This window comes from Rhinolophus sinicus, chromosome 17 (genome assembly GCF_057876585.1).
Source record: "Rhinolophus sinicus isolate RSI-liver-muscle chromosome 17, RSI-T2T, whole genome shotgun sequence".
NCBI lineage: Eukaryota > Metazoa > Chordata > Mammalia > Chiroptera > Rhinolophidae > Rhinolophus > Rhinolophus sinicus.
This window is the reverse complement of record NC_142517.1, coordinates 29,543,848-29,565,842: the sequence shown is the minus strand read 5'-3', so window position 1 is coordinate 29,565,842 and position 21,995 is coordinate 29,543,848. Positions and strand designations below refer to the sequence as shown.

The 21,995-nt window shown below is 45.6% G+C and overlaps 1 protein-coding gene and 1 long non-coding RNA gene across 3 annotated transcripts in view; one reads left to right on the top strand and one right to left on the bottom strand.

The window, feature by feature from the left end:
* Positions 1-3,047: 3,047 nt before the first annotated feature.
* LOC148754750 (uncharacterized) lies at positions 3,048-7,218 on the bottom strand. Its single transcript, XR_016019854.1, has 3 exons — positions 5,929-7,218; positions 5,241-5,365; positions 3,048-4,603 (listed from the first exon to the last, which is right to left on the bottom strand). It is a non-coding gene; the product is annotated as an uncharacterized LOC148754750 (long non-coding RNA).
* A 77-nt stretch (positions 7,219-7,295) lies between these two features.
* LOC109447523 (uncharacterized) overlaps positions 7,296-21,995 on the top strand; it is a 38,768-nt gene continuing 24,068 nt past the window's right edge. Inside the window, exons 1-3 of one of the 2 annotated variants that reach the window (XM_088794578.1) lie at positions 7,296-7,673; positions 18,337-18,368; positions 21,007-21,051. In XM_088794578.1, coding sequence (XP_088650704.1) covers positions 7,429-7,673; positions 18,337-18,368; positions 21,007-21,051 — 322 coding nt within the window. In that variant the 5' untranslated portion in view covers positions 7,296-7,428. The remainder of the gene's footprint in view (positions 7,674-18,336; positions 18,369-21,006; positions 21,052-21,995) is intronic. The other variant, XM_019731950.3, reaches the window with a different exon arrangement.

Sequence of the window (21,995 nt, the reverse complement as noted above, 5' to 3'; positions counted from 1 at the left end):
AGGTCTGAAAGGGTGGTCAGTTATTATTATAGTAGGAGGAGTCTGAAAGGGAGCATTTCAAAGGTATGTTAACCTAGATGCACAGAAACAATGGATACGACTCGATTAAGGGAAAGATAAGCCTTTTAGTAAAGAGTTACATACAAGCCTGGGATGTGACTACCCACCATAACCTTCCCAGTTAGAGATTTACGATCATATAAATCCTGTGAGAACCCCATTTTTTCATCCACACTCAGTTTCCTTATCTGTAAAATGGGAATGATAACAGTAATTACCTCATAAGGCAGGTGTGAGGACTAAGCAAGGCAATACATGTGAAAGAGCTTAACACTATTGCCAATTGCATTATAAAAAGTAGCAAAAATTAGTGATTATTATGATTATAAATAGTCAACTGTATAATCAACCATATAATGTTGATAATATTGTTGATATGTTGATAGTACCAAAGGGGAATTGAGATAGTATATTTAAGATGCTTAGCATGTAGTCCTTTGCATATAGTAGGCGCAATTGCTGTTATTACCAATATAGAATATTCAAAATAGAAAAGGATCCCTCTCCCCACAAAAAAGGCAAATAAATGAATAAGAATAAAGACATTTCCATTTAGATGGGGTAGTGATAACATTTATCATCATATATTTGTAGCAAGGACTACTTCATACAGTAATAAAATATACTAACCCTTTCTCCACTGCTTTAGCTGAGAATTTATTTCTTTGAGCAGGCTTTGCAAACGACATTTGACCTTGAGACCTCACCCAATTTGAAATCCTGTTCAAAAGTCTTTCACTTGATGTAACATCAATAACAAAAAAGGAACTAGAGTTAATGGAATACATAACAGGTGATAAAAGAATCATAGGGTGTGATCTACTGTTAAAAGAGAGATAAAAGGATAAACTATTGAGTCTTTCCAACGGAAAAAGTTGTAGAGACTCATTATTTTAGAAACCCAAAATAAACATTGATTTTTGAGAACAGAAGCCTGGAATTCTGGCCTTACTTTTGTCCTGGTCCTTTAGCAGCCTTTTAACTTCCTAACACTGGAGTAGCACTTTGTAGAACTTACCAACTATGAAGAGAAATAACAAACAATTGAAATGGTTGTCATTTTAGTTCTTCAAAATAGTTCATAAGAAACATTTTTGAGTTTCTCAGTTACTTTCTGCAGAAGACTCTGTAAACAATGAAATAATTTTGGTTTGATCAATTCCTTCTGGGTTTCTGTAACATTCCTTTATTGCTCATTAATATACACTTCACCACTGATATTAATTATTAACTTTTCCTGGTAATAGTTTTACCATACCACAAGGCAAGAAGGGCGCTGCAAAGCCTGGGACCAACAGCATCACGGTAGGTGATTCAATTCAGTTAGAAGCATATGTATTTTAGGAGTATTACTAGTCATAAGGAACACCTTTTAGTGAAATCACACATTATAGTGTTCAGTGTACTTCCACATACACTGACTCATTTGACTGTGGTTACGGGGATACAGTACAGGAAGCACTCTTAGGCAAGTTATTCTGTGCCTCTCTTTTCCAATCTGTAAAATTGAGATAACGCTACTTTATCACAGCGTTGTCTTGTGGCTCAAATGAAAAGATATGTAGGCAGGGGAATGCTTGGCAAACTGTAAAGTTCTATATAAATAGAAACCATCATTTAAAAGTAATATTAAAGATGTGGAAACAGGCCTCTGAGATGTCCCTGGACTTGGTAAAGGTGACTTGGGCAGGTCCTGGCAGAGCTGGACTCCAGCATTCTTCCAAAAAGTGTGTAGGGAATGGAGGCCTGTCATTCTTTTTGGCCACCCAGCAGCTGAACCCCTTTGCCTATGTTTTGAAGACTCCCCTCCCCCTCCAGCCCCCTTTGGAGTCCTACCCCTCCTCTCATTACTTAAACAGAAAATGCCACTCCTTTTCTTAGCCTCCCCTAAGCTGGAGGACAGGCTGTGACTTGGGCCCCAGCAATTTCCAGCATCTCCCTCATGCCTTGGATTGGAAGCTAGAGAAATGAGGAAGGGGCTGGGCCCACATGGCTTCAGTGGTGAAATCCACTGCTGATTTCTGGTACTACAGGCTGCGGTCCTCACTGAGCCCCCCTGCAGAGAGCTTTGAGCTGTTGTTCCAGACAGCAACATCCCAAATTTGGCTCTCTGGCCTTCCTGGAGAGTCTGTGAACTACCCAGTATCTTTTAAACCAGTGCCTCTCAAACTGTAAGCTGCACACAAATCACCAGGTGGTGTGAAATGTAGGGCTGAGACCAAGAAGGTCTGGTTGGGTCTGAGATTCTGCATCTCAATCAAGCTCCCAGGTGATGCTGATGCTGTTGGTCCATAGGCCCCACTTTGTGTAGCGAGTCTTTTATTTTTATTTTATTAGTTTCAGTACAAAACAACGTTAATATTAATAGTTAGACATTTGCACCCCTCACAAGGTTATGTGTGGCAATCTTTACTAGATTTGTTTTCAGCTCAAACTAACAACCTTACTGATACTTACATAGTGTGTCATAAAAAATGGGAAGGCAGTGTTTATAAATAAAACAATACCAAAACACACAAAGGACAATTTCCAGTTTTTCTGGAATTATAACTATCCATTGTATTCTAGAAAAAAGACAGATGATATTTAATTTTAAAAATGAAGGTGAATTCAAATTGTGTTGAGCAATATTTTATGGTTCGGTAACAGCCCTAGAGTTCATTGGAGCCACAGTGATGTATCATAAAACCGGATTTGGAAATCACTCTATGAGGCAGTTACATCTTCAGTTGCGTGACTAGAATGGAGGTATAAGGGGTGTGCGAGGCAGGAATGAAAACTTCCTGGCTAAATTTACTTTCCTGGAATCCCTTCCTCACACACTCCCTGTCTCTTTAAGTAAATAAAACAAAGAAATAAAAGTTGAGCTAGATACAGGCAGAAGCATAGCAGTCCTTAAAAATATAGTAACATTTGTCGACAATAAAAGCCTAAAGACTAGTGTCTAAGTCATCTTGGGTTGCCATAACAAAATACCATAGCCTGGGTGGCTTAATCAACAAACATTTATTTCTCACGGTTCTGGAGGATGGGCGGTGCCAGGAGCTGGCAGGTTCTGTTCTTGGTGAGAGCCCTCTTCCTGGCTTGTAGATGGCCGCTTGCTCCTCACGGATGGAGAGGGAGCTCTGGAGTCTCATCCTCTTCTTATAAGGACACTAATCCCATTTTGGGGGCCCTCTGATCATGACCCCATGTAAACCTATTTACCTTCTCAAGACCCCACCTCCTAATATCATCACTTTTGGGGGTTTGGGTTTTAACAGAAGACTTTTGTTGGGATATAAACATTCAGTCTATTACAACTAGATAAAGATTCTTCTAGATAAATGATTTAGCTTCCGTGTCAGGAGTCTGTCAATTCTGGGCAAAGGTCTCTGTTGCCAGTGGTGGTATGTTTTGCTGTAACAATTGTGTATCATGATGAGCTCTGACTGAGAGCAGAGCAGGGAGCAACATTCTCTGTGGAACCCGGAGGATCACGACTTTTGTTGGTTAGAGAAGCAGATGCATAGCAAGCCCTAGGTGCCACGAGAAGTACCTCAAACAAAAAATTGGATGTCCTCATTCTAGAAAACAAACACCGCAAGCTCCAAGGTAGCTCAGAAACCAGAGAATACATCAAATGACCTGTAGGAAGAAAACTAAGAGTTGCTTAAATACATAATTAAAGATTTCCCCTGGCTAATGTCAGCATCCAAAGAACTTCTTAGTGTTGATTTTTTGGCTGTACCTGTCTTTCCAGGCCTGATACAGAAGAGACGAGTCTACAACACAGAGAAAACAGACATAGAGAGAAAACTGGGTAGTCTTTGCCATATTTAAATCAGGAAATGGCTGGTCTTCTCTTATTCACAGCTTGGATAAGGAATTCTCACTTTGATATTACAGTATTTAAGGAATTCTCCAAGATGTCTTCAGGATATCCTCTCTTCAAATCTCCACTAACACCCCATTCTTCAAAAATTAAGATGAATAAACTTACATTTTTAATCTAAAAATATGCATGACTCACATACAAATTTCATACAGTATATTTAGTATCAAAATAAGGTAAGTAAAGTGTTATATAAATGGAATAGTGTGAAATATGTAAATAGTAAAATTTGTTCTGAAGATAGACATTTGAAATATATTGTAGAATAAAAACAAGCAAATTAAAAATTAGTGCATATGTGCATACAGTCTTTGAGGCAAACACACACACACACACACACACACACACACACACACGTTTTCTATATTATTAAGATTCAGGGAAAATGGTCTGGAAGAGACACGCCCAACTGAGAGGAGTAATTACCCAGGGAAAGGATTGAACAACCACAGCAGCACTCAAGAATCCACTCATGGGCTCCACCAACAGGTATTTCCAAGAACAAGACCCACTCGAGCTTCAGAGAGAGCAGACACACCATGTTCATGGATTTAACCAAAGATATTTAAATAAAAGGAGATAGAAAAATAATCACTTTATCCCATTGCCCTCCTCTCCCACTCAAATGATGCCTTGGTCTTCACTTCCTCAGGCAAAGAGAGGCCAAAACTGAAAAGTAAAACAAAGATAAAGAAGTTAGTTCTTGGCCAGGTCTTCCTGGTCATTTGTGGGACCCTGGGCTAGAGTACAAATGATATCTATATGTAATGTGTCTGAATACTTAAAAGCTATAAATCAAGCTAACACACTGTTAAATAAAATATATTTTGTCCTCCTGCCTTGAAAAATATTCCTATAAAATGACATGCAGAGCCAGGTCAAGCTAGAGTTCTGAGTCCAACACCAGTGTGAGGCAGCTTTAGGAGAGCTGGCTTGGCGTCCATAGGTCACCTCCTCATGTTCTTTAACATAATACTTATTGCTGCTGCCGCTGTCCCCAGGGCCAGGGGCTGTGTGTACACATGAGGACCAATTAGCTCCCACATGCAAGCTCCATCCGTATATTGCTTTGAACAGCTGCCCCTTGGTGTCACCTTGGCCCAGTGTATGCACTCCAGTGGTATGTTCCACCCTTGGAAAGTTGGAGTGGGGAAGGACCTATGCAAGCCCTAGAAATGGGTTCAGGGCCAATTGCACAGAGAATTTGGGGTCTCTCATTCCCTGAGTTTGGTCTAAAAGTGTGTGTGTGGGGGGGGCAGACACAGGCTCTGGGAGGGATATACCTTCGCCCTCACTGACTCCTCACCTCGTGGGAGTTGTGGATGGAGAAGGGCCATGGTGGGGCTCTGTGAAGCAAGAGTGCAGGGCTGGGCTTCCTCTTACTCAGGTCAGGGTATTATTCTTGGTTTGGCGGAGTCCTGGGCTCAGGTCCTGATGAGTTAAGGGATTTCGAGACTCATTTTACATATACGTATGTATGTATGTACATATATCCCAAGTCAGAATTAGACTTATTTTTCCCACTGTGTACAAAACTTGGATATTTAAATAAACGAGCAGCACAGCCAGTGTCAAGACTTTCTCCTCTATGAGAGATCCCCAGAACTGGGACAAAAATTGACTGATAAAACCAGACCTGCCTCTTACATCTCATCATCTCCTTTCACTGGAATAGCAGGCGGAATTGGCAACACTGTTGAAAGTGTTCTCTCTTCCTCTTTTGCAGACTAAGTATGGTTGAATTTATGAAAATTAAAAGTGCAAATAATGTGATTCCACTGCACTAAGGATCTTGTTTCCTGTTTCTATTATTTATAGCTGCATAACAAATTACCCCCAAAATTAGCAGCTTAAAAACCACAAACATTTATTATTTTATAGTTTGTGTATGTCAGGAATCTGGAAGTGGCTTAGCTGGGTGGTTTGTTGCTCAAAGTCTTTCATGAGATTGTAGCCAAGCTGTCCACCAAGGCTTGCAATCATCAAGACTCAACTGGGGCTGAAAGATCCACTTCCAAGACCACTTGTATGGTTGTTTTCAGGTTTTAGTTTCCCACAGGATGTTGGATCAAGAGCCTCGGTCCTCGTGGGGTTCAGTTGCTTGTCATACCGTGTGGGTCTCCTGGAAACCAAAGGAGAATTTCAGGAAGGAGAAAATGTCGAGAGTCAAGGGCATATGGAAAAGGATACCTCAGTTTCACAGCAGCAAGGTAAGTGGTGACCTTAACAAGAGTGGGGAGTGGGTGGGCAACCATATTACAATTGGTTGAGAAGCAAATGGTGGAGAGGGAAAGGGAGATAGGGACAGTAGATCCCAAACCAGGGTCTGCCAACAGGTGCTGGGTTGGGTCACCTGGAGAGCTTAGAAAAAATACCAATTTCTTACAGTTAATAGCATTGTATTGTGTATTTGAAAGTTGTTGAGAGTAGATCTTAAAAGTTCTCATCACAAGAAAAAAAATGTAATTGTGATGATGGATGTTAACGAGACTCACTGTGACCATTTCACAATGTATAGATATATAGTTATTATATTGTACATTAGAAACTAATAAGTTATATGTCAATTATATCTCCATTTAAAAAATACCAGTTCCTAAGAACCACCTCTCCCCTTTTGTTTTGCAAGGAAGCTGAAGTTGAAAAAAATGACTTGTTCAAATTCCTATAGCTAGGAAAGGGCAGAGCTGGAATTCTGCCCTCATTTGGAAGCCCAAGTTGAGGTGAGTAAGGAACATGCTAGCCTGACTCCCCACAAACCCATGTGAACATGAACCCTGGCTCTCCACTGATAGCTGGGTTGCTCTCGACAGACAGCAATAATGCTGAAAAATCGGGTAACAAACTGTACAGTGAGGGTCACCAACAGTCTAAGAAGTTCTGGCACTTTTCTGCACATTGGAATCACCTGGGATCTTTAAAAATACTGATGCCGGAGTCCCACTCCACTGATTAAATTGGTCTCAGATAACACTCAAGGCATCACAAATAAAAAAACAACTCCCTGGGTGATTTAATGTGCAGCAAAGTTTGGAAACCACTGGTTTAATCCATAGTTTACAGTTTGGGGTAAGAAGGGTCAGACAGCTGTTTAATCCAATGAAGGCTGTGGTCCCTCACTCTAGCACTTATATTTAGATACAGAATCTGGCATAGAATTTCAGGGGGTTTACAGATCCTAAGAAACGAATCTGGGGACCCCTTGGAGGAGGGGATGTCTCGCGGTCCCCAGTGAAAATCTCCAGGTACAGGAGTATCCAACTCCAATCAAGGTGACTTGAGTTTTTTGTCTCCTCCAGAACGGCGGGGCCTTTTTCCTCTACAGAAGCCTCAGCATTAGTGTCGTCAAGCCGAGTTCCCACAAGACGAGGGCTCTGATAAGCAGGGACGCAAGGCCGTTGTGCGAGTGTGCACGCCGGTGTGCACGCGCGGGTCCGCCGCCGAACTCGCGTTTCCGTTACGGGAGCCAGGGCCGCCTCTGCCGGCGGCTGCAGATGCGCGCCCGGCGCCCCCTCCCGCCCAATCCCCTCCCCCGGCCGCTCTCGCTCGCTCTCCTCCCTCCTCCCACCTCACCCACGGCAGCGGCGGCCGCCGCCGGATGCGCAGGGCAGCGCTCCACACGCGAGCCCCTCCTGCAGCAGCCGCGGAGCGAGCCGAGCGCCGAGCCCCGGTCGTGCGTGGTGCTCCCTCCCAGCCACCGAGCGACCATGAGCTGCGGCGCGGGGGACACGGAGAGCAGGTGAGCGTAGCCGCAGGGCTCGGGGTGGGGGTGGGGGGCGGTGCGGGGTGGAGGAAGTAGTCGGAAGGAAAAAGCGCAGAGCTGGATAGGGGGCGGCTGGGCCCAACATCGCCGCGTGCGTAAGGGGCTTTGCCATCCCGACCCTGGGCGGGGCGAGGGCTCCACTGCCACCCCGGCATCCCCCCTCCAGTCACACAAACAAAGCGACCTTCGACGGCGGCACCTGCCCCGCGTGGGGGACGGAATATGCGGAGGCGATGCGCCCCCCCATCCCCCGACGACACCCTATAGGAGGCAGGGGGCTGGGCGGTCGCACCCGGGTAGGGCAGGCGGCGCCGCAGTCGCGCGCAGGTGCCCGCGAGGGAGGTGGCGGCGCGCTGCTCGGGAGGCCCCGCGCACCAGGCCCGGAGGCGGGGCCTACAGGCGGCGCTGCTGCCCCCTGCAGCTGTGGCTTCCCTCGCGCCTGCAGCCCGGCTGCGCGGCGGCGGCAGGTGAGCGCGATTTGTTCACATTCTGGTCGTGGTGGTGGCGGCGCCCGGCGGAGGAGAGCGGGTCGCGCGCGCTGCGGAACCTCCTTTGCTCTCTGTGGTGGACTGGCGCCCTTCCCGCCTCCTTGGGTGACTCCCCGCCCCGAGGCCCAGCCTCTGCTGTCCTTATCTGCCCCCAATTCTCGGGGAGCTCTCCGGAGCCTCTGCGCCCTTTGCACCTGGAGGACTTGGGAGGTTTCCCAGGCGGGTGCTCTGTGTTTTTCTGAATACTGGCGGCGCTTTGGCCACAGCCTTTCAGATAGTTTTAGTGGAGGTCAGGCTTAGTTCCTTTCACATCCCCTTTGCCCATGCGTGGAGGCCCCCACCCTTCCTGTCAGCCCCTCACCCCCCATTTGGCACTAACACAATGTCTTGCGCAAAGAAGTTTGCTTGAAGGATTTGTGCTATTACTGTAAAAGTAGCCAGTGCCTCTGTTGGTCATGAGAGTCCTACAGACCTTTAAAAGCCGATGCTTTTTACATGGGAATGTTTATTAAGAGGTGGTTTGGGGACACTCTAATTGTGGGCTGTCGGGTTCTCCAGAGGTAGTACCCACTGTCATTTGCAAAAGCAGGCTTTTACCATTGGATGTGGTGTTTCAGCAAAAGACACGTGATGGTTGGTTTGTGAAATGTATCCTTTTGGTAATCCTCTCACTGCAGTAAGAGTGCTTGCAGGAAGTCCACCCAAAGCAGTGCAGAAACACTCAGCCAAGATTCAGAGTCTGCACAGAATTTACTTTCGGGACAGTCAGACTGCAAAACAAAGTTTCTATAGGAACAACTAGAGGAAGAAGAGAATGCCAAGGTTTAAAGTGTCCACACTTCAGTTTTTGATGGATCATTAAACATTTGGCCCAGCTTCTCTCAGGGTGGAGAGAGGTGTTTTTGTTTTTTTTTCGTTTTCCTGTTCTTTCTTTAAAACACTGTTGCAATCAGGAAGACAGCTTAGAAAAGTCGTTTGTTTGTTTATTTATTTATTTGGATTTCTTGACATTAGGATCATGAGTAAAACTACACTGGAACATGAACTGAGTCCACTTTGAAGGTCAGAAACACTTCTTAGAGGTTTCACTCAACAGCAAGACTTGTGAATGGTGTTAAAGAGAACTTGGAATCAAATTGTGGCTTAAAGTAAAGATTTCCCCGCCAAAACAATAGAGACAGGAAGTGAGTTGAAATGTAGTATGTGAAATTAGCACAGTTATTTACACAAACAGCTAACCAAAGTCTGCAGGCTGCTCAGAATCACCAGCCCTTCCTAGTATTACACTAAGATGTGGACCCTCTCCCACCCTTTCCATCAAAACTCCTTCATCTATCTCATCATCTCGCCTCCAGGGAGATTGTTGCTAATGTGTGGTTTTCACATTTCAGTCCATATAATCCTGTGTCAGGGCAAGGTGCAATTCTTAGTAAACTAAAGCATCTGATAGATGTTTGCTACTCTTGTAATTTTTAATAGCTGCACAATAAGTCACTGATACTTAGTCATTCCTATATTTTTGGCCATTTAAGCTATTAGTACAGATTTCTTAACTATTGAGGAATAGAGTCTCTACCTTATATCTAACTACCGTATTCTTTCTGTCATTTATTTGTTCAATGAACATTTTTTTTTCAGTGAACACTATGTGCCAAGCAATGTGTTGGATGCTGGGGATTTTGAAACCTTGCTGCGTGCGCGTGCACACACACACACACACACACACACACACACACACTCTTAGTTCCCAAGGGTGACCAACTTATAAACAAAGCATAGCAGAGCAGTGCAATAAAACCTTTAATCCAGTTGTATGTCAGACAATATTGGCTCAAGACAGGCAGTGTCTAAACCTGCAGAATATCAGGGGGTCGCACAAAAGCAGCCCCCATGTATGATGTTGATGATAGCAGATTCTGGGACTGCTATTGACTGCTCTCAAGTTTCACTTTCCTCTAGAGATGACGACTCAGCCGACTGAGTGATCACCACTTGTGGGTGCCCTCAGTTTGGTCACAGAGTTAGGATTTCTCTACTTCCCTGTCCCTCCTCATCTCTTGTGCCTCTCTCTGCCCGACCACACTTGCTTTCCTCCTGTTCCTGGAGGGGGTGGAGTGGAGACTGCATCCCTTCTCCTGGGCTAAGTGGTGGGAATCCCCCCACCCTATACAATTCCAGCCCAGGCTGGCTCTCCTCCTTGCTCACCCTGGGCACTTAGGGTTTCTTTCTCTTCCCTCTTCCTCTCTTCGCTCCTTGTTGCGTCACTGCTGGATAGATTCCAGCTGCCTCTCTCCTCTCTGCCAGCCTAGCCCCAGCCCTTTTCCTTCCTGGCCCCACTTCCCTTGGGAGTACTTTATGCAGAGATCTCATTGACAGTTACAAGAAGGAAGAAAGGAGTAACCCTAAAACTGCCCCCCTAATTCCTGCCACTGCACGGCAGCTGTCCTTTAGGCCACATCCCCGATGCAATCAGTCTCTTCCCCTTGCCCCCCCCTACTACCCAGGGTCATTCTCCATTTACAACCGAGGACCACAAAGCTAAAGCCCCAAGTACTTTACTTTTCCTTTCCCAGGGTGCTGAAAACCCTTCCTCTGTGTATGTGTGTATATACAATCACACAGAAAACCCAGGCATCTTAAGCAGCTTGATGAATTATCACAAAGTGAACACATCTAGTATAACCACCACGCAGGTGGAGAAATAGAGCATGACGTGCTAGAAGCCCCCTCCCCCTCATATTCCCCTTACTGTTACAGCCCTTCTCCCCAGAGGAACCAGAGATTAGTTTTGCTTGTTTGTGAGCTTTATAAACATAGAATCACACAGTATATATGCCCTTTCGTGTCTGACTTCTTTTGTGCAACATCATGTGTATGAGATAAATCCACATGGTTGTGTGTAGCAGTTCTTTGGTTCTCATGGTTTATGGTGTTCCATTATATGACTATCACATTTTATTCATTCATTCTCCTTGATCAGAGAGGAGTTTCCAGTTTTTGCCTATTACAAGTAATGATACAATGAATCCTTTAGCTTTTTGATATCAAAGAGCTACCAAGTTTCACCATTATTTTTTCCTACTGGTGTAACAAAAAAGGAAAGGAAGAGAGGGGTATACGGGTGTGAAGGAGCCAGCCTGGAGAGCCAGCCCTGTGATTTCCCATCTTTGCCAGAGCTAAGTCTCTTCGGAAGCATTGAAAGGTGCTCTCATTCAGGGACCCGGACATATGAGAAAAAAGCCATGGGGTTGCTTCTGTCGTGGTCAAGTTGACGAAGTGGTGATCTTTGAGGTGCTTAGAAAAGAAAGTGGGCAATGATGGGAAACCAGCCTGGCTTGGGAATTATTCCCTGAGAGGATCGATAGCTGGCAGCTCGAGCTAATCACATCTCTCCTATCCCCCCACCTGCTTCTCACCTTCGAGCCCCTGATCCACCACCTCAGGGCCTAATTCCAGAGGTCTGGGTACCGAGGAAGTCCTTCTGTCCTGGCCAGTATGGAGGTGGTTCTGTTGTTGGCTTCCAGAGCTCTATTCTGAATGAAGTCCATTTCCCTGGAGGATGTTTTCAAGTCACCTAGCCTCTCGAGAAGGATTTCTCTTCTAGTCTACAACTTCTTGAGCAGGGTGGACTGACGTTTGTGGCCTGGGGGAGTGAGGTTTTCTGTAGGGAAGTGCTTGGGCCTTTTGGGCTCAATACGGGCAGGGTCTAAACCTGCAGATTATCGGGGTCACACAAGGTCAGGCAGCCCCCACATATAATGTTGATGACAGCAGATCCTGGGACTGCTATTGACTTCCTCCTCTGCTCTCGTTTCAGTTCCTCCTAGCGACGACTCAGCAGACTGAGTGATGGATGGATGCCCACTCAGCATCCTGGTGGCTGCCCTCAGTTTGGTCACAGAATTAGGGTTTCTCCTCATCTGTCTTGCATCTCTCGGCCTGACCACACTGCTTTCTTTCTGTTCCTGGACCTGGATCAACTCCTTCCTGCCTGGGACAGAATCCCACCCTCCTCCCCGCCGCCCACTTCTTCCTTTCTTCTCCATTCCTGCCTGTCCTCTGTGGCTCAGCTTCCATGTCGCCTCTCCTGGAGCCCTCCCCAATTCCTCAATCTTAGACAAGCTCTCTCTCTCGTGTCTTCTTCTCTCAAAGCGCTTCCTGTTTTAGATACAGGAAGAGCATTCCCCATTGCACTGGGGTTTCTTTTTATTTTTTATTTTTTTTTATTGGGGAAGGGAAACAGGACTTTTTTTATTGGGGAACAGTGTGTACTTCCAGGCCTTTTTTCCAAGTCAAGTTGTTGTCCTTTCAATCTTAGTTGTGGAGGGTGCAGCTCAGCTCCAGCTCTACTTGCGGGAGTCGAACTGGCAACCTTGTGGTTGAGAGGACTCATTCCAACCAACTGAGCCATCCGGGAGCTCAGCGGCAGCTCAGCTCAAGGTGCCATGTTCAATCTTAGTTGCAGGGGGCGCAGCCCACCATCCCTTGCAGGAGTCGAACTGGCGACCTTGTGGTTGAGAGCCCGTGCTCCAACCAACCGAGCCATCCGGGAGGCAACTCAGCTCAAGGTGCCCGTGTTCAATCTTAGTTGTAGGGGGCGCTGCCCACCATCCCTTGCGGGACTCGAGGAGTTGAACTGGCAACTTTGTGGTTGAGAGCCCACTGGCCCATGTGGGAATTGAACCGGCAGCCTTCGGAGTTAGGAGCATGGAGCTCTAACCGCCTGAGCCACTGGGCCGGCCCCACACTGGGGTTTCTTGAAGGCACAGACTGGAAGGCACAGACCCAGACCCAGTTGCTGTGTTCCCTGGCGCCTAGCGCATAATCTACATCCACACGTTAAGTGAACGGACTGGTAATGGAAACCAAGAGGCTGAGACGAGTTGTCAGATGGTCTCTGCTTATAACTTCCTATGTGATCTTGGGTGGTTATTCACTTAACCTCTCCTAGAGTCCCATCTCCCCCTCTGTAAAATAAAACATCAGACTTATAAGACCTGGTAGGCTCCTTCTGGTTTCAGTTTTTTCTAAGTCTGACAGGATCTGTTTGGGGTGTGGTTGCACTCTGAAAGTGCAAGATGGCCTTAGCATTGTGGTTTAACTGACCTTTTAGTTAGTGCCTGTTTCTTGGCAGTAAGAGCTCAGTGCTTCCCAGGTCATCATAGCCTGCTCTGCGCTAATGCTGTAGCTTACGTTTGTTTTTAATTTTGCTCTTCCTGCATCATATACATTTATTTTTTTTCTGATCTGTCTTTTCCATTAAGTGTGCCTTTGGGGACAAGGTGCATGTGTTGTGTGTGACTTTTATATGCCCCCCCCCCGCCCCCCCGCCTGTCATATGGTAAATAGGTGTTTGTTAATTTGGGTTGATGAAGAGAGATCTGCTTTCATTGAGATTATGTCTGGAAGTATATCTATCTGATTATACAGACTAACTCTAGTTTGTGACTAACGTAAACTCTTTTCCACTTGTTTTTAAACCCATTTCCTTCTCATGGCCTATTTCCTAGAAGGTGTGTAGGGGCTAGAAGAAGTAAAACACTACTTGGTTTAAGAGTGAAAAGTTAATTAAAGGAGGATTTGGGGCCCATTATGGATTTAATTATGCCTGATAACTTTATATTAGTTACTATAATGTACCTATAGTTGAGAATTGCCTTCACAGGCAGTAGGAACCTTAGGAAGAGAGACTGGTAAGGAGGTGTTTTGCTGTCTGCATGGCAGAATTTTAGGCTCCTTGTTGTAAAAGGTACTGATAAAAGCTTGAGATCCGCAGTCTGATGGACCAGGTTCTTGGATAAATTACCCAAGATTTCTGAGCCTTGTTTCTTCATTTGTAAAATAGGGATAATAGTGGTTCACTGTCAGGCACTAAAAGGGTTGTTGCGACGAGCTAAATGATGCATGCCAAGTCCTTGGCTTAATTTCAGGCACACAGTAAATGTTTAATAAATATTAGCTGTGACCATCTTACAGTTTTATTTTTACTTTAAGGATTGCTAAACACCTTTAACTGGGGAATTATTACTCATTGAGCAAGCTTTGAGTGAAATCATTCTGACACCAAATACTAACCTGTCTAGGCTGCACAAGTCAAGCTGGGGTGCCGGGGTGGGAGAAAGGGTGCCCTCTGAGGTCAGAATTTCTGAATTCTAGTTCCAGCTCCTCCCTTTACCAGCCTGTGTGGATTTGGCCAAGTGCCTTAATCCCTCTGCACGTGGGCACGGCAGTCATTGGTCCTGCAAGCACTTCGGGAGTGCCGATGGACTCTGCCTACCTGACTGCACAGTTGGCTCGAGGCTTCATTTCGCAGCAGCCATGACTTGACTCCAAAAATGATTTTGTTGTTTGACTCATTTGCACCTATTTTAATATAATCCACCTTTTTTCCAACAAGCATGCAATAAATACCCTCATTTAATATTACTCCTTTGAAGTCTTCAGCCTGTTTTTTCAGTCCTGTTGTATGTCGCTCAGCAGTTTTACTGTGCCAAGACGCAGGGTTTCCCCGCTCCTAAGGGAAACGGGCCTGTGCTAAGGTGGGGCCTGGAATCCGACAGGCGGGAAGTGACACAGGAGTTATGCCTAGTAATAGTGATTAAGTCCAGATCAAAATGAAGGAGTTTTAAGTGCTATCAGTTAAATGTCCAAGCCCCTCCCCTACTGATCTCGGATCCCTAAATTACACTGAATGGGTGTTCTCTCTCCATGGTTGCTGTGGTTTTCCTTATAACAATCCACGTGGGCAAAGCAGAAAGGAAGGGAATGTGGGTGACTAGCATCCACTGAGGGGCAAGGGTCCCGTGGGTCCTGTGGGGTCCGCTTCCTCCGCCTGGCTGTGCAGGGGCGGGGCTGCCTTGTGGGCGGACTCCTCCTCCTCGGGCCTAAGCCCGGCTCCAGCTCCCTAAACGCAGGTGCTGTTGTGCAGAGAGCTGGCCGTCTCCCGCAGCCTCATGAATCTTGTCTTGGACACCATTCACTCTCATCTACTTCATAGAGAAAAATAAAGGTTTTATACAGAGGTTTCTGGGTTTTAGCAGGTCTACTATCTAAGCAGATGTATATATGTCTGGATACAGAGATACGCAGCTGTAAAAGGGGTTATGAAAGTGCCAGTTAAGAGAAAAATGCAGTTTTGTCGTTGAGGACACAAAAGTGGGTTTTTTTCCCCCTTCCCCCCCGCCCCCCAGTTCAAGCTGTTGTTTCTTAGTCTAGTTGTGTAGGACACAGCTCTCTGGCCCATGCTGGTATTGTGACCCTTGCGCTCCCCCTGGCTGAGGCAGTCGGTTGCCGGTCATTGGTCGGCCTTTTACGGCAGCTCCTGCCGGCTGCCGGCCACTCACACTGGCCACAGGCCGCTCCTGGCAGCACATGGTAGCCCATGGCAGCACACAGCAGCTCACACTGGCTCCCGGCCACTCATGCTGGCCACTGGCCACTCCTGGCAGCACACGGTAGCCCTTGGCAGCACATAGCAGCCGCGACCTTGGACTGCTCACGGCAGCCCAGCTCCAGGGAGAGCTGTTGTTCACAATCTTAGCTGTAGAGGGTGCAGCTCACTGACCCATGTGGGAATGGAACCAGTGACCTTGGCATTAGGAGCACAGGAGCATGGCGCTCCAACCACCTGAGCCACTGGGCCGGCCCAAACAGTGGGTTTTAAGCAGACATATTTTGTAAAATAAGAATGACTAACTTTCAATTTATGTTCTCATAGTAATTATTTTACAATTGAAAGGCATAGTAACGGCATTATAAATGGTACGAATCTAGAGAAAAAAACGTAATGGTGGCTTGTTCTTTTATGCATTTCATCAGGAACCAGATTTTAGTTTCTTGAAGCATTTCCTAATTTCAGGTTCACTACCACTCTGACTTTTTGAGAAATTTATGATTAAAACTAAGAAGATTTAGGTCTGAAAACGAGAATACATGTATTTCCTAGAACCATGGAACTTGGAAATACCAAATCCTTGGGAAAATTTACCATATAAAGTCTTCAGTCAAGGAGCTTTACAAAATCTAGGGGTTCCCGACCAACATGGGTGAAGAAGGGAAGGGAAAGGGTGAGCACTTCGTCTGCTGCCTTTGCTGTTTTCTTCCTCTGTTTACTTCTCCCAGGATTGGGATTTGGGGGTGAAGTGGTGGGCAGTAAGGGGAAGACATGGTACCAGGCAAGTACATGGACTTCAAGTGATAATGGCCTACAGTCAGTCTGTTAGCTGCGTGACCCTGAGGAAGCTAATTAACCTCTCTGAGCCTCAGCCTCTGCATTTGTAAAATGGCCTTCATAGGCTTAGTGGGATGATTAAATGAGAAAATAAAGATTTTTTTCAACACCCATAAATGCAGATAACACCATTGTTGTTTTCTTCCTGCCTTTTTGTTTATTCATCAAAGATTCTGGTTCAGTGGGCCCAGAAAAACTATTTTTTACAGGGCACCTTATAGAGTTCTAGTGGTCCTCAGACCACACCTTGAGAGACGCTACTTTTAAAGGATGAGTGGGAGTTTGGGCGTGAAGGGGGAGGGCAGAGCTGTCACTTACATGCACACATAACCCCAGGCGGTACCCCAACGTTATAGTACACGTCCATGGCGCACCCAGAGTTGGGGTTCATGACCTGCAAGGCAGCAGGCAGTGACCCCAGGGGAGAGATGCAGAGAGAGGGATGTGTGTGTGTGTTATGCAGGGTATGCTTGCGACACTGTAGATCTTTCCTTCTGGGGGAGCAGGCAGGGTGGGAGACAAGGGAGCATGCCATGCCAAGGAACTCGGGCTTTCGTCAGGAAGCAGTGAGAAGCCACAGAAGGGTTTAAGCAAAGACGTACTTAGACCATGGTGATGGTCACATGAGGGATGAGCCAGGTACGATAATTAGGAGAAATTATAATCAAGCAACTAATGAGAGCCAGTGAGAGAGAGGGGGAGAGCGCGCGAGCTTGAACTGAGGCCGACACAGTGTACACTGAGGGAGGGACGGGTGTGAGAGATGCCCAGCAGGCGCGCAGTAGGTCTTGGATTAGCTGCTTGATGAGGAAGAGGAAGCAGGAGCTGCTGGTGACCTGGAGGTTCCAGTTAGGTGACCCGCTGATGTGATTCTCTTCAAAGGCAGGTCAGGAGGAGCAGGTTTTCATGGAGAGGGAAAGCGATGATTAGCTAAGTGCTGAAGTGACCCCCAGGTACCAGGCACCGTAAAAGAGGCCTGAGAACGAGGGAAAGATGTGGGGTCGGAAGCCTTGGCGTGAGGGTGAGCTCCACGGCAGTGAGAAGGGGGAAGAGGAGGGTGCAGGGCGTGCTTCTGGGTCACGTCAGTCCCCAGGAGGCTGGAGCAGATGGAGGCAGGAGATCCAGCATGTGGACAGAGGAGAGGTCGCTGACATGGGTGGTGGGAGAAGGGAGCAGACCAGGTGAGAAAGGACTGGAAGCCATGGAAGAACCTGGTACCCGCTTCATCTAATGAGAAAGTGGTCACCAAGCCCATTTGATCTGCTGAGCAGGAGTCATTGGGGCTCTAGCTAGAGTGGTTTTGGTCACAGGGGAGATGAGAAACCAGATGGCTTTGAGTCTAGGAGACAACAGGGAGTGGGAATGTGGAGCCTGAGGTCTTTTGTGAGACTGGCTTGAGAAGGGCGGGAGAGTTCACGCTGCGGTGAGGGTGGAACATAGGTTGAGGGAGGGGCCTCTTAGCTAAGTGGGAGCTACCAGAGGCCCGAGAAGCAGAGTGAGAAGACCTGGGAGAGGAAGGGTACAGGAGGCTCTCAGAGGGAGCCAGGTGGAGGGGAGGGGCTGCAGGCCCACGCAGGATGGGCGATTAGGGTTGTTACAGGAGACATGACAGAGGAAGGCCGATGGCTGCCCATGGACGTGGCCATGCTGTGACCCTGTGAAGGTGTATTGGCAGGTCCTGGGGGTGTGGCAGCACAAGAAGGAGTTCAGGGCACGCTTGGTAAGCTCCATTTATCTGTGCAGTTCCGAGTCAGTCCATGGAGAGTGAGAGGGGCAGGAAGAGCAGAGAGCAGGGAGAGAGTTCTTTAATCTGCAACGTGTCTGGAGAAATACAGCATAAGGATCATTTTGAAGATTTGCATAATTACCGTGTATAAGATTAGTATCAGTTTCTAAAATTGTTTTTTTCCCTTTGTTCTAGTGAGGATCACAGTGCCTCTTCAGAAGAAAAAGGTACGGCACCCTAGGTCAACGTGGAGTTACTGAAAAATGTTACCTGTACTATGTGAAACATTTGCAGTTTTAGAAAATGATTTATTAATTCTACTTATTGGCTGCAGTTGCTTTGTTACATTCATTCATTCGCTGACTTACAAAAATAGAAATGTATTAAATTAATCATGTTAGGATGATGGGATAATGGCTTTTTTTTTTTTAAGAATTTTAAAACTATTTTTCAACAGATATTTAAAAAGGTGAAATGTAAAGAATTTGGACCTTTGTAGCTTTTTACAACTTTTAAACTCTGGGTGTAACGTTCTTTGTAACTTTATTTTAAATTCAATAAAGTAAGTTTAGAGAAGCGTTATCAACTGAATTCTATAAATTTTTCATGCATAATAACTAGTTGTTGTCTGTAATACTTGAGTGCTATCGTCAATTTTATATATGTAATGAAAATAGCAGCACATAAATCTGGGTCAATTAAAAACTCTTATTAAACGAATAGACTAGCTCTGAGTTTGGTGTGGGAACTGCTTTGGTGTTTCTTGAAAGTGTAAAATGTGTGTGGGGCTGTATTTCTTGCTTTGGCCCGGTCCCTCATGCTGTGTGGCTGAAAGCCATTCTGAAGGATGGTTGTGGGGCCACTTTAGGCGTTAAACTCACCTGTGTCACTGGACTATGTACAGACTGACTTAGAAACTCCTTAGCCCATTGTTGGGCCACTGTCTTGCTTTTGCACGTTCTGTATCCTGCTTGTAGTTCATTTTTTTGTTAGTGCAGAATAGCAACCGGCCTAATGAAGTATTGCCATTAAAATCCAATAAAGGCTTCTGTAACGTTGGGCTGGAATGTGCAGCGTCTGGGGATGTCCCGTGTCTATCAAGACTGGTTAGATTCTGCTTCACAGTGCAGAGCTGGACCTCCCACCCACAGTAAACATACCCCTTTGCTTTCCTTTTGCCTCTGTTGCTGTTTGCCCGAGATGCCTCTCTCTTCCTTCACATTTTACCTTCAGGACTTGTTTGAGCTCAACCAAATTTATGAATTCATGCTGAGTCCCTCATCTTCAGTGATGGGTCTCAGTTTCTCTCTTGGACCAGCAAACTGCTGGCCTTGTTTCATATTGTATATTGTAGTGACCTGTCTAATGCACAGCTGCCCCTTGCCCTCACAATTGCATTAACCCGTAAGCTGTCTTCTGGGGCCTGGGTTGTCTCCTAATTTCTGCAGAGTGCCTGTCACACAGTGTACACTAAGTCAGTGTTCATGAAACTGAAGGGCCAGTAGTCACTGCCCATGCCCAGGGGAATTCGTCAGTTAGTAACTAAGCCCCTGTCGTTCAGCCCAGATAGGAGAGAAATGGAAGACTTCTAGGCCCTGTTCCCTGGGGCAGTCTAGTTGAGCATGGCATCGGTACACACACGGACCGTGATAGCTGCTGTGTTTCCCCGAAAATAAGACCTGGCCAAACCATCAGCTCTAATGCATCCTTTGGAGCAAAAGTTAATATAAGACCTGATATTATACCCGGTGTTATAGTAAAATAAGACTGGGCATTATATCATTATATTATATTATATTATATTATATTATATTATATTATATTATATTATATTATATTATATTATATTACATTATATTATATAAGACCCGGTTTTATATTAAAATAAGACCGGGTCTTATATTAATTTTTGCTCCAAAAGACGCATTAGAGCTGATTGTCCGGCTAGGTCTTATTTTTGGAGAAACACGTATGGAGCAGTCCTTCCATACACAGAAATGTCCTTGTTTTATTTAACATTGTTGGTAACTTCTGCAAACCCCTCTTCTCCTTCATCTATGATTTCTTCATGCCCATGGCCACCCACACGGGCCTAGCCTCTCATTACTTTGTAGCTGGACCTCTGCAGTGGTTTCTGTGTCAGGCTCTCTGAAGTTTGATCTGTCCTCAGCATCAGTGCCCGCCAATGGCCCTCAACATCTTGGGGAAGTCCAAGGCCCGTTCCCGTTTGAAGCTCTCTGAGTCTCCATATGAGAGAACCATCGTGGATGCCAGTTCTTCCTAATTGCATTCAAGGCCTTTTCTGGTCTGGTCCCACCTTATCTGTCAAGTTCAGGGCCTTATCTTCAATGAATTTGTGTCACTTCACCAAACTGTTGACAGTTGTTTGCCTAAGGAAAGTCATCACTTCTTTGTTATAGGAACGCTATTGTCTGTCCTTAGGTTACAAGATCTAAAATCAGGTGCTTTTTTCCTTTGGGGGTCAAGTTACTTAATTGCCAGGGATGTTTTTAGGGAGCTGATGAGCTGATCAATCAAAGAAACAATACAGCTACTTTGGCACAAAATTGAGAGTTTACCAGGGAACCAACCAAATGTAATTCTAAAGTTTGTTGGCTTTCTGTTCTCCCTCTACTGGAAAAGGCTTAATGTTTCCTGGTCGAAATCTTTTTTCCCCCAGATAATATGCCATCATTTTTATTAGTTTGACATGCAAGGCTGCTTTAGGTCTAAAAAAGTGATTCAATTTATAGAAGAGGGTGTTTCTATTATTATTGGCTTAGTGGCTTTTACAAAAAGGAACATAATATTTTATTTTGTGCTTATATTTACACTCTTAACCTTTATTTCTTTCTCAAAATTTAGATTGCCCTAGCTCCAACCTAGATACTTCAAAGGACTCTAAGTCAGGTAAGGGATATATATGATTAATATTGGTAAATGCCCAAGTGAGATTTTTACAAAATAAACAATTCATAGCAAGATAAATTACCATTTATTTTTCTGATTTACTTCAAACAATCTGAGTGAAAGGTAGGGACTTTTATCTTTCTACTTAAAAGAGTTGAATACATTTTAAAGTTTTATGATTACCTATTCTAGTGTAATCAATTACTTTAAAATTTGGTGATAAAGCTGTACTTAGTGAAACAGGATTTATCTGATGGGGCAATTAAGCCATTTTCTAGACCGACCACACTTACCTCATACAGGTGCTCCTTAAGCCCGGCCAGGGGGGATCCACTTGGCTGTGGTAGTCCTGGGAGGCTTCCTTGAGGAGGTGATAAATTGGGGTAACGGTAAAGATGAGTAAAAGAGTTGTTAGAGTTGTTTTTAGTTCAAGGGACTTGCAGGTGTAATGAGGCCCTGATGTGGGAGAGCGTACATATAGTGCTTCCTTCCAGAGACTGAAGAAGGTCAGATCACTGGAATCAGAGAACAAATGAGCTCGCCCTTGCACAAATATGGGAAGGTTTAGTGCTTTGTAATAACAGGGTTAGCCAGTGCCTGTCACAGAAGTTTAGGAGTGAATGTGACCTATTAGAAAAAACAGCTACCACTTACTAAGGCCCTGGGCTGGTCACTCTTTACAGATATCTTATTTAGTCCTCAAATTTGTGCCATAAGGCAGAAAAATGGTTCTAGAGTTTTAGGGAGCAGAGCTAGAACCAGGAGTCCTAGGACCAGAACCAGCAGGTGGGTGAACTGAACAGGTGGCCCCAGATTCACACCCTCCTCTTGTACCCACCCCCAAAGGAGATTCCATCTTCCAGGGACCTGGGGCAGAAGGTGGGGTCACCAGGGGCTGGTCCAGGCAGAATTATAGCACTGGAGAAGTCTCAGACTCTTCGAGG